Source organism: Triticum urartu, chromosome 4A, assembly GCF_056163025.1.
Source record: "Triticum urartu cultivar PI428250 chromosome 4A, HENAU_Tu73, whole genome shotgun sequence".
Classification (NCBI taxonomy): Eukaryota; Viridiplantae; Streptophyta; class Magnoliopsida; order Poales; family Poaceae; genus Triticum; species Triticum urartu.
Window position 1 is genome coordinate 319,723,458 of NC_141876.1, and position 12,589 is coordinate 319,736,046.

At 43.0% G+C, this 12,589-nt stretch overlaps 1 protein-coding gene across 1 annotated transcript; it reads right to left on the bottom strand.

Annotated features, from left to right (window-relative positions):
* Positions 1 to 7,690: 7,690 nt before the first annotated feature.
* On the bottom strand, positions 7,691 to 9,820 carry LOC147975710 (uncharacterized). The gene is made up of 2 exons (XM_087519667.1): positions 9,788 to 9,820; positions 7,691 to 8,260 (listed from the first exon to the last, which is right to left on the bottom strand). The coding sequence occupies exons 1-2, from the start codon at positions 9,818 to 9,820 to the stop codon at positions 7,691 to 7,693; spliced, it is 603 nt and encodes a 200-aa protein (XP_087375793.1).
* Between the last annotated feature and the right edge of the window lie 2,769 nt (positions 9,821 to 12,589).

Below are 12,589 nucleotides of genomic sequence, written 5' to 3' on the forward strand. Positions count from 1 at the left end.
ACTCTTCATCTCACAAGAAGAGCTCATCCAGCAAGGTCCCTGCATTTGTTGGCAAGGAGATGGATTCAGAGGAGGAGTCTGCTTCTAAGGAGGCGGAGGTGGAGTCCGAGGAGGAGTCCGATTCAGGCGTGGCAAGCCTAGCTCTAGGTTCGGCCTATGTCGCCAAGTCCATCTTCAATACCGAAGACAACGGCCTCGTTACCAACGCTGATGCCGATGGTCAGGATGACTCTGCTCCAACCTACTGCTTCATGGCACGTTGTGCCAAGGTAAACTCACGCGATGCTTACTTTCAAACATCAGCGAAGATGACTCTGAATGTGAATCCAAACCTAGCTACAAAACACTTGCTAAAATTGCAACTGAACAACAAACTGCTATGGAACATATTCAAAAATTACTAGACAAAAGTGATGACCTATTGGACGCGGAAATGACTCGAACTCAGTCCTTAATTGAAGACATTAAAAATCTTCACGTTAAGTACGAGGAACTTGACAGTCGTCATGAAACACTCTCAGCTACTCGTGAGAAGCTTTCCTATGATTATTTTCAAAGGAAGCAAGAACTTGAGAACCTGAAAGCGTCTCATGAAGATCTTCAAAAGAAGAATGATTCACTTCGCACTCAACAGATCAGTTCCGCTTAGGAAGACTTTGAACCACCATGTCTACAATGTCTTGAGCGTGATAATGCTGTCTCTGTTGCTGAATGTTCTACTACTGCTACTGTTGCAATATCTTCAACTGCTGATGTGGTAACTAACCCCTCTTCTAAGGATACCACTACTATTGCTGATGAGAATGCTAGGTTGAAGACATTGCTTGAAACAGGGATGTACAAAATCCTCAAAGGGCATCAGACAGTATATGATGTCCTCAAGAAATAGATTCTAAACTGAAACCCTAGGAAAGAGGGTGTTGGGTTTAAGAGGAAAATGAATGTTGATGGTTCATACTAGAAGCCTGAGTAGTATACCAAAACGACATGGGTTGCTGCAAAGGGACCTTCAGTGGATCCATCTACCTTATCTGGTGTCACTTGTGCTAACCCTATTATCATTGATGAATCCTTTGATGCAAACTATAAACTGTATAAGAATCAGAATGGTGAAGTGTTTGCCAGGTATATTGGTAATAACTACAGGAATGGACCGCCTTTGAAAAAGATATGGATGCCCAAAAGTTGTCTTGAGAAGCTTCATGTGAATGTCATCATGACACCACCTGGGAAGAAGACAAACCCCAGACCAAAGGCTTCATATGGTCCAAAGGCTTCATACAGATAGAGGACCCACCAGGGTCACCATAACGCTAATGTTTTGTAGGGAAACCACACTAAGACTTATGAATATGAGCGTGTTTCATCAAACCACTATGTTCATAAGACCAAGATCTATTCTGCTTATTCTTATGAGTACTATTCACCTCCTACAAGGCTTTTTGCCAGGGCTCCAAAGCCTAAATTCTCAGATGCTGCACTTAGACTCATTGCTTCTAAGACACCCCTGAAGATGTGGGTGGTTAAGAAAAATTGACTCTCTTTTGCAGGGAAAGGTCTCCAGCCAGAAATCAAAGGCTTCTGATGCTTATGCTGGCGACCTAAAACATCTTGTGGGACGCAAGATAAAATATCAAAATGGTCTTACTATGTATTTCATCCCAGGATTTCTTGACAATCATTCTATCTACCCTAACAAGGACCTGAACTTCGATAGTATGCTTGTTCGTCAAATGTTTATGCTTCACACTTCTCTTGGTGAAGCCTATCCCCCTAACTGCACTGTAGGGTACGACACCGAAGGCTTCTGAGTGGATTATGGATAGTGGATGCACTAACCACATGACTGGTGATCGAAGTCTTCTCATGGATTAAACCCTAGCTATGTCCGTCTGACAAAAGTCACATCACATTTTCTGACACTGGTAAAAGCAAGGTATAGGGCTTAGGTAGAGTTGCAATCTCAAATGATCAACAAATGGGTAAAATGATGCTTGTTGAATCCCTTGGTTTCAACTTAATGTCTGTCTCAATGCTTTGTCATATGAACATGATTGTGTTATTTTGAAAATATCGTTGCCTTGTGCTTATGGAATCTAACAAATTTCTGGTCTTCGAAGGGTATCGGAAAGACAATCTTTATATGGTAGATTTCTCTACAGGACCACAGCTGGCCATATGTCTTCTAGAAAAAGCTTCAGTGTGTTGGCTCTAGCATGGGAGGTTAGGGCATGCAGGCATGAGGAACTTGCACGCTGTCGTGAAGAAGAAGCATGTCATAGGCATCGAGGGCGTCAAGTTCAATAAGGATCAACTATGCAGTGCTTGCGAAGCTATAAAGATGACTAGGGCCAAGCATCCCTCGAAGACAATCATGACGATGGCATGTCCCTTTGAGCTGCTTCACATGGACTTATCTGGCCCTACTCACTACTCTACCCTTACTCCCACTGCATGCCTCTATGGTTTTGTCATTGTTGATGATTACTCAAGATATACATGGGTGCACTTAATTCTCTTGAAGACTGAAGTGCAGGATATCTTCAGACAATTCGCCAATCGTGCCATGACCAACTATGGCATCAAGATCAAGCACATCAGAGGTGACAACGACACTTAATTCAAGAACACCGGCCTCGATACTTATCTTGATACATTGGGTATCATGCATGAGTTCTCTGCTCCATACACACCTCAGCAAAATGGCATCATGGAGCACAAGAACAGAACCCTCATTGAGGTGGCACGAACGCTGCTCGATGAGTACAAGACTCAAGGAAATTCTGGCCTGAAGATATTGATACTGCATGCCAAGTCATCAACCGTGTTTATCTTCACAAGTTCCTAAAGAAGACATCATATGAGCTCCTGACTGGTAAGAAGCCAAACGTCAGCAATTTCAGAGTAGTTGGTGCTAGGTGTTGGATCAATGATCCGCATCACACTTCAAAAGTTGCACCAAAAACACATGAAGGTTTTATGCTTGGCTACGGAAAGGATTCGCACTCCTACAGAGTCTTCAACCTCTTTCACTGCAATACACCCCAACACTAGGATTATTGTATCCAATGGTCTCAGAGTTTGATCTAGTTGGATTGTCAGATGCTGATTATGCTGGTGACAAGGTTGATCGCAAGTCCACATCAAGGACATATCACTTTCTTGGGCGCTCTCTTGTTTGTTGGTCTTCAAAGAAGCAGAACTATGTATCACTCTCCACTGCTGAATCCGAATACATTGCTGCTGGATCTTGCTGCACTCAGCTTCTATGGATGAAGCAAACTGTCAAGTACTATGGCATCCACCTGAAGCATGTGCCACTCTATTGTGACAATGAAAGCGCCATCAAGATTGCCAACAACCCAGTTCAGCACTCGAAGACAAAGCACATTCAAATTCGTCATCACTTTCTCAGAGATCATGTCATGAAGGAAGACATTGATATCATTCATGTCAACACTGAAGAGCAATTGGAAGATATCTTCACAAAGCCCTTGGATGAGAAAAGGTTTTGCAAGCTGCGGTGTGAGCTAAATATCTTTGAATCCTCAAATGTCCTATAACTGGACACACATCCTAATGCTTATGCATGTTGATAACTTAGATGTGCAACGCACGAAGTGACGTATGTCTTCAATCAATGAAGACTTACCCTCTAAGTGTGAATACATTAACACGCAATTTGACTTCGGACCGCCACGATAATTGTGCGCTGTGTCTAAGTCTAATACTACCTATACGGTGGGTAACTCCACCACCAAACTCTCCTGAAAAGTTTCATTTGGCGTCATGATTGCATTATCTTCGCATTTTGTTTGCCTTCAACATTGATTTGACTTCAAGGTTTCTCTTTGCAATGTTGATTTGGTTTTTCTGATATATATATATACACACAACTAGTCTATTCTGCTAATATTAGCAGAATAGTTATTCTGCTAACACTTCTGCACTTCACGCTCAACCAAAGCGAACTGCGTCGTCTTTACGTTGGGCACTGCAATTCTTCAGGGGAGAACTGCTTCATTTTCTGGCGGTGCGCCTGGGTCTTCTGTGTGGAATCGGGTGTTGCAGGATGATTTCATTGTTTCTGGATCTCATTTGACCTTCATTCGTTGTAATTTACAAGAAACGCGACTAGAATGTTTGCAAATCGAGCGATTTGGCGGACGAGCTTTCTCTGTTCGTTCGTGTTCGTGTCGGATGCGACTTTTTTGTGCTCGGATGTTGTTTGTTTGTAGGAATTCTTTGATTGCGTTCGTTTTAATCGGTCCATTTACTCTACAATTTGTTAATTTCTAGGAGCTAGTTTTTAATTCTTGTGAATTTGATTGTGTGGGCGGGTGAGCTTCTTCCGCTCCTCTGTTTTTGTTGATTTTTTGGATTTTCTGCGTCGATACATTTGTGAATCTTGTAATTACTATCACTGTTGGTTTGAATTCATTGTCTTGTGGGTATAATCCTCATTTTTTGAATTGCAATTTCTAACTAAAAGTTGATGTTGTTCATCTAGTTGCCGTGTGTTCCATGTAATTTTTTGCGGGGTATTTTTTGAAAGTTTAGTGGTTGGACAATTTTTAGGAGAGTTATGGAAGTGCGTGTGAATTGGCACCTCTGTTAGTCTACCACCTATCTGGATTTCTACTGCTTTAATTTTATTATTGTAGTTCTGGCATACATTGTAGTGCACTACATTTTTGTTAGTGGTGTACTTCGTTGTAGCTGCATTACAGTGGTCATGGCAGCTTATGAGATTTCTGTTTTCTTAAACTGCATTCTGTGTTGTAGAGGACTGCAGAATATTCACTTTCGTACTACATTAGCAGTATGGTTAATCTTATATTCTGCTATTGGAATAGTTGGTCCATTATATGGTTGTGTTAGCTGAATACTTATTATGACAATTTTTTTTGAATTGTATACTATGAGAATTCTTTTGAACATCATATGTTAACTACAAAGTTTCGACCATTCGCATTGTATTGTTACTGTTCAGAGGACTGCTTTTTTATATTTAGGACCACACTATGTGTTTGAGAGAACCGCATTACTGCCAGTAGAAACTTGTCTAAAAAGGGTGATAAAATGATGCAGATGAGGTTGCATACTTTAAATAGGCATCGTTTCCAAGCGTTTGATGGACATAATTTTAAAAGCATGCAACATAAGCAAAGCATTAGAAATATGCCACTGATGGCTTGCTTCATATTAGACAGCCTACAGTGCAAATATTATAAACTTCAGGGAGTCTTCTTCTTTGTAGAAAAACACCATGGCCACTTCTTTGACCTCAAAGCCATTCTGGGAGACAAAATCTTTCCAACCAGTAGTTATGTTGATGCAGTCTTCAGAGTTGATTTGGTAGTCAGCTTGCATGTCTACATACCCATTCTTGTGTTGTGTCTCCAAAGTAACCTTCCCTAAACTCGAAGCAGGAAATTTTATTGTGGATGGCAGTTTCTGCATTTTGGAATGGATGGAAAAAGGATGTTTGTAAGTGAACAACAAATGTTTTTCTTTTATAGTTAGGATGATCTGTTTATGTTGACTTAAATATGTACATATATATGACTACTATGTTTATGCAAACTTATATACGGAATTGACCTCTAGTTTTACTAGGATATATATTATAATGTAACATGTTTGTACTGCAAGATCATTTACAGTGTACTTCTCTAGCATGATAAGAGAACTGCAACAATGATCTTCTGACCCTCTTTTTTGTTCGTGTGTTGGGGTTCTAATCTAACTAGTGTCGATACCTGGTGTGGTACTGAAGAAAAATAGGTGGAACTATCTAGTCTTAATAGATAACCAATCTGAACAACAATACCAATTCTGTTTGTATTTGTTGACACAACTAAACAAATTGATGGAAATATACATTCAGATGTGGATTTCCAGCCTAGATTATGTCGAAAACTGTGATGGGAAACACATACCCAACTTTCCTGCAAGTCTGCGGGTGTGAGGCGATGAAGAAATGGTGCCCAAAACCCCCTGTTGGGTATCATTAGGCACCCGAGCATGTTGCGCCACTCGGTGTTGGTGAGCTCTAGACCCTCTACGTACACACATGTGTCCGCTACCGGCACTATCCTTGCCAAACACCCACACTTACAGTCCATGGTGGGTTCAGTGGTATTTCAAAGAACAATTGGGAATGGGAGGAACCCTAGATCTATGGTTTGAAGAAAAAGAGGAACGGGAGGAGGAGTTGTGTTAGTCTATAGCATGAATGGACAGGTTTTTATGTAACCAATTGAGCAACGGAAGTAATAAATGTTGTGGTTAGTGTTAGGTGGTGGATTGATCCCGATTCAATGTACGCGAATGCATTTGAGAAGCAACATGACTGCTTACTTTAATATAGCAAACTACATTGTCGCATCACAATGAGCTGCAGAACGCGTGGTTGGGCCTGTGTTTGTGCAGTGGTATGTGGGAATTTTTTTTAAATTTTCAGCAGCCTCTCTTTTGCCTGTTGGGCCTGTGTTTGGGGAGTGAAGACGTATTCGGCCCAAGTCGGCCTGTCAGGACGGCTGGTTCCCGGTGCGCTGTGTGTGCGCCCTAATGTTTAGTCCCACCTCGCCTGCGGAGGGCGCGCTCGACCTATTTATAAGCGCTAGCGAGGCAGCAGTATCGAACTCCTCTGGTTACTTATTTGGGCGCTTATACACGGCGCTCGCTGCTCTATGCTCTCTGACGTGTGGGCCCATGTGTGCCCAGCCCCATGCATCATGGCTCGGAACGACTCGCCTACTGTGGGTGTAGACCTACTATGAGACTGGCTGGGGCCGATTGCACCTGGGTGGTCAATTTTTTAAATATTTTCTCGCTTAGGTTTTTTCCAATGTAGGGGCGTGCACTGCTTAGTAAAACATCTTGCAATGCATTGATCATGTTTCTCTACTGCATGTTCACACATTCCGCACTACATATCTTTGCACTACATTTTTGTGCACTGCATGTTGGTCGCATTTTTCTTTATTGTTTTTCCTCTTACGAGACTGGTTGGGGCCTGGTTGCACCTAGGTGGTCAACTTTTCATTCTTTGAATTTTTCCGTCTTGCATTTTTTTTAAATGTAGGGGCATGCACTGCTTAGTAAATCATTTGTGCATTGCATTGATCATGTTTCTGTACTGCATGTTCACATATTCCGCACTACATATACAGGTCGCATTTTCTTTTCGTGTTTTTTCTCTTATGTATTCTTTTTTCTAGTGTATGGCATGCACTGCTTTGTTGGGTACGTGTGCACAGCATTTGACAGAGCTCTATATTGCATGCGTACACATTGCATACTGCATCTTCGTCCGTATTGTGCACTGCTCAAATCTAATGATAGATAAGCAAATGACGGAAAGCAAATGATCACAAGCATTCTGCATGACAAGCACATCAGCAGCAAACTAAGTTCAACAGAAAGCAATCTAACATAATCAAAGTTGACCGTTACAAGCGATTCTGCATGACAAGCAAATTAAGTTCAGTAAAAGCAAACAAACGATACATAAGCATACAAAAGAAAGCAATTTTGATGATAAATCTAAAACGACGCGAGCATTGTTGGCTCTTCGCTGGTGCCGTCTACTTCTTCACCAGTTAGCGTCTCCCCATCCCGTGCTGCTCTTGGCTCGCTTCTTGGGGGGATCCTCCTTCTCCAGCTTTGCATGGCGAAGCCCGTCCTAGGTGAGGGTGATGCGGTTCCATATCTCATAAGCTGCGTAGGCGTCCTTTGCCGCGTACTCGATGTGCCTCTTGGAGAGAGGCAAGGTGGCCCAGTGCCTATGCTCATCGTCGGTGATCTTCTTCTTCATGTTGTTGTAGTAGTCGTCGATGAGCATGCTGGAGACGTCTCCAAAAGAGTCCAACTCCTTGGTTGCCTCGAGCACCCTCCACTCCTTCTGGATGTCGACGAAGTTGGTGACCTCCAGATTGACGCACTCTATCCTGGTTTTGTCACCGTCGATGGAGAAGCCAGCAAAGGTGTACCTGGGGTCGGCGAGGAAGTTGTCGAAGACGGTGCACCTTTCAACGGTGCTCAGTTGGAAGAGCAGCACCGGCTGATTCTTGACGAGGGAGAGTTGGACGAGGGCGGGTTTCTGCTTCACATCAGGCTCATTGTTGTACTCGAGATCAATGCTGATGATCTTGTGGTGCTGGAGCCTCAGGTGGCGCTCGTACTGCGCGAGGGAGATCGCCATCTGCTTCTTGTCGTTGGTGTGGATGACGTGCAACTTGGTATTGCCGTGGGCCTTGATACGTCTCCGTGGTATCTATAATTTTTTATTGTTACATGCCAACATTCTACAACTTTCATATACTTTTGGCAACTTTTTATACTATTTTTGGGACTAACATATTGATCCAGTGCCCAGTGCCAGTTCTTGTTTGTTGCATGTTTTTTGTTTCGCAGAATATCCATATCAAACGGAGTCCAAATGGTATAAAAACTGACGGAGATTTTTTTGGGAATATATATGATATTGGGGAAGAAAAATCCACGCGAGACGATGCTTGAGGGGGCCACGAGGCAGGGGGCACGCCCCAGGGGGGCAGGCGTTCCCTGGGCCCTCATGGCCACCCCGTAAGGAGGTTGGTGCCCTTCATTCTCCGCAAGAAAGCTAATATCCGGATAGAGATCGTGTTAAACTTTCAGCCCAATCAGAGTTACGAATCTCCAGGAATATAAGAAACGGTGAAGTGGAAGAATCTGGGAACGCAGAAAGAGAGAGAGACAGAGAGACGGATCCAATCTCGGAGGGGCTCTCGCCCCTCCCATGCTATGGAGACCAAGGACCAGAGGGGAAACCCTTCTCCCATCTAGGGAGGAGGTCAAGGAAGAAGAAGAAGGAGGGGGCTCTCTCCCCCTCGTTGCCGGTGGCGCCGGAGTGCCACCGGGGGCCATCATCATCATCGCAATATTCACCAACAACTTCACCGCCATCATCACCAACTCTTCCCTCCTCTATGCAGCGGTGTAACATCTCTCTTACCCGCTGTAATCTCCACTTAAACATGGTGCTCAACGCTATATATTATCTCCCAATGATGTATGGCTATCCTATGATGTTTGAATAGATCCGTTTTGTCCTATGGGTTATTTGATGATCGTGATTGGTTTGAGTTGCATGTTTTATTATTGGTGCTGTCCTATGGTGCTCTCCGTGTCACGCAAGAGTGAGGGATCCCCACTGTAGGGTTTGCAATATGTTCATGATTTGCTTATGTTGGGTGGCTTGAGTGACAGAAGCACATACCCGAGTAAGTAGGTTGTTTGCGTATGGGATAAAGAGGACTTGATGCTTTAATGCTATGGTTGGGTTTTACGTTAATGATCTTTAGTAGTTGCGTAATCTTGCTAGAGTTCCAATCATAAGTGCATATGATCCAAGTAGAGAAAGTATGTTAGCTTATGCCTCTCCCTCAAATAAAATTGCAATAATGATTACCAGTCTAGTTATCGATTACCTAGGGACAAATAACTTTCTCGTAAGAACAAGCTCTCTACTAAACCTAACTTAGTTGTGTATTTATCTAAACAGCCCGTACTTTTTATTTACGTAATCTTTATTATCTTGCAAACCTATCTAACAACACCTACAAAGTACTTCTAGTTTCATACTTGTTCTAGGTAAAGCGAACGTCAAGCGTGTGTAGAGTTGTATCGGTGGTCGATAGAACTTGAGGGAATATTTGTTCTACCTTTAGCTCCTCGTTGGGTTTGACACTCTTACTTATCGTAAACTATTGCGATCCCCTATACTTGTGGGTTATCAGGCCTCCACGTCCCTGTACTCATCGGAGAACGCCATCGCCTGTAGTAGGGCTTGATGTTTCTTAGGTGATCGATGTGATGGAGCGATTTGGTGGCAGCGCAATGGATACTTGTGTTGTTGTGGATGAGAAGGCCTTTAGCAGGGGTTTGAATTTAAGGGGGTGAGGGGTGGGATGGCCGCATCGGATGAACTGCACAATCTTGCTGACGATATGGTTGTGCAGATCGTGGGTTGGTGTTGCGTCTGTGATCATGGGTTTGTGGCGATGGAACCGCTCGGATTGGGTAGTTGTATGCGAACGTGGTTTTATTTTATTTTTTATCAGTAAATTCTTTTAACCACCATTTCACGGAACTGCATTACTTATCATACCGCACTGCATCGTCTAGCAAAAAGCATTGCATTTTTTCCTATAGGTGCGTACTAGACCGTTTTTTGCATGCCCTTGCTGCAGCCCATGGAAAAAAGTACAATGTATTCCATAATTTTACGAGTATTTTGTTGTGGACTAGACCGTGTATTTATTCATGTAGGTAATCCGAAACTGAATTGCTTATTATACTGTACTTCTTCATCTAACCAAAAGCACTGCATTTCTCTAGAGCTGCGTACTACATCTGTTTTTGCATTTACTTGTTGCAGTACTTCGCACGGGAGGGGGGTTGGGGGGCTGTTCTTTTGTTGTGGTACTTATTTGAAGGTAGACTTTTTTTCGGATGCGTTATCTTAACACACGTGTTTCTTTTTTGAATTTAACTTTTTTTTACAAACTGCATTAATTTTATTTTGTTTTACTGTCCGTACTTCATTATTCTTCATAAAGAACTGCATCATGTGTGTTTCGATGTAGTCCATCTTATTTAGCTGGGCCGTTTTGGGTTGGCCCGTTTTATGTAACCCTTTTCCATGCGGGCCTTGTATGTGGCCCTCCCAGGCGATCCAATCGATCCGCTCATAGGGAGAGAGACGGAGAAGAATCCCCTATTCTCTCTTGAAGAGTCTCCCGAAGCATCTCTCCCTCGAGCAAAACCGCCGTCGGCCGCAGCAACCGTCCTCGCCCGCGGAACCCCCACCCTCACGAGGTCCTTATTCTTGCATCCCGCGTCGCCGTCCGCTCCGCCTGCACTTCCTGCTATGCTCAAGCAGCCCTTTCCCGTCCATTCCCGTCGCTGCCTCCCACCGCCACCGTTCATCCCCTTTTTTGGCACGTTCCCCCTTGGCCTCAGTCTTGATCGTTCCCTCGTGTAGTTTTGTGATACTCGTAGTTGCTGTTGTGTTTTTTTCTTATGTATTTTTTCAGTAAGCAGGCGATTTTATCTCGATTTGAAGTCGATACTCGTGTGTGCTCTATAGGCAGAGCAAGGTGCATATAGGATTTCATCAGATTTCACAAAATTTGTTGCTTATATCTGTCACTTCATCCTTGTGCTGCATGTAAATGCCATGTCTTCGCCGAGCAGAGTGGGAGGAGGAGTTCAGGGTATGTGGAGTGCTTATTTTTGGCTTTGTTTATTTTGTTTGATCTTTATCTAGTTTCCTAATTCATCCTGCATATTTGTTTATGTTGTGTTAGTTGTCAATGTTCCTTTGCATTATTTGTCATGTGATGTTTTGTAATTTCTATTGTTGGTTTTTTTAATCCAGTATGTGATTGCAGTGGTCATAATGATACACTAATTGGCTCTCGTTGTCCTGGTGGTAAGGATCATGGTGGTGAGGATCATGGTGGTGAGGGAGGACATCAAGTGAATTCGCCAATTGAATTTTTTTCCATAAGTGTGGCCCCTCCTTCTAGTATGTGAATGCTTTGTTTATTTTGTGTATGTGGCTTACTAGATGGTGTACAAATTGGTGTTGCCTTGCTGTATCTAGTCCGGCATTTTGTTGGGAACAAACATGAAGTTAGTGTATGCAGCACTGCATTTTTTAGTATATGTGAACTCCACTATATGTATTCATTGTCCTACATTCTTGGTAACATAACTTTCATTAACTCTCGTTTAATTTTCAGTTTTGACCTTTTTGCATTCCTCTTCTATAAATGTAGGCCAACTTCTACCCTTCCTTTGCAGTTCATTTCTCCTCTAGACGCAACTTCTCTCCTTTCTCCACCCTCTCTTTATTTATTTTCATTTTCTAGGTTTTTTGTTGCGATGGCTCCAGGCCCCTGCGCGAATCTCTCCTGCTGTGGCCATGGTTGTGGTGTGCCGACGCACTCTGATGGCTCAACTTTCTCGTAGGCCCGTCGTGCTCGTCATGGGGGCAAGGTCTTGTGCCGAGCTGGGTGAGCGGAGTAGCTTGCATATGGCACAGTATTCACTGAAGGATTGGTTGTGGGACACATCAACGTTGTTGTGTTCTATTCCGCCCTGCTTCACCGTGGCCTTGGCCGCACAAGTCCTTTTGTCCATCAGCTTACGTCAACAGACGTGGAGACTCACTACAAGATGGTATTTTTTGCTTGATCTAATTTTTTCCTTTGTGTTTTCTATTTTTTTGTATAATTCCATACTAGTATGAACTTCTAGTATTTTAGGAACGCACTTATTTTGTTTTATCGAAGTGTACTGCATTGTGTACTTATATCTTGTTTTTATTTTGTTGCTTGTGTGCATGGAGCGTGTGTTTTAGTTTGCATCGTTACAATATGTGAACTGCTTAGATATTACATGGGCACTACTAGTTCCCACAATTTTCCCCGCTTTGTACGGTGTGTACTACATGCAGCTTGTCTCAAGAAATGCATGATAGTTAGAGGCGTACTACATGTTCGCAAGTTCCGTACTACATATGAGATTGCATTTT

What these genes read in the sequence shown, in the direction of transcription:
- LOC147975710 (XM_087519667.1), bottom strand. Translation starts at nt 9,820, where the DNA reads ATGGCGTTCTCCGATGAGTACAGGGACGTGGAG. An exon ending in ATGAGTACAGGGACGTGGAG is followed by an intron (nt 8,261 to 9,787) that starts GCCTGATAACCC and finishes AGACGTATCAAG; the next exon opens with GCCCACGGCAATACCAAGTT.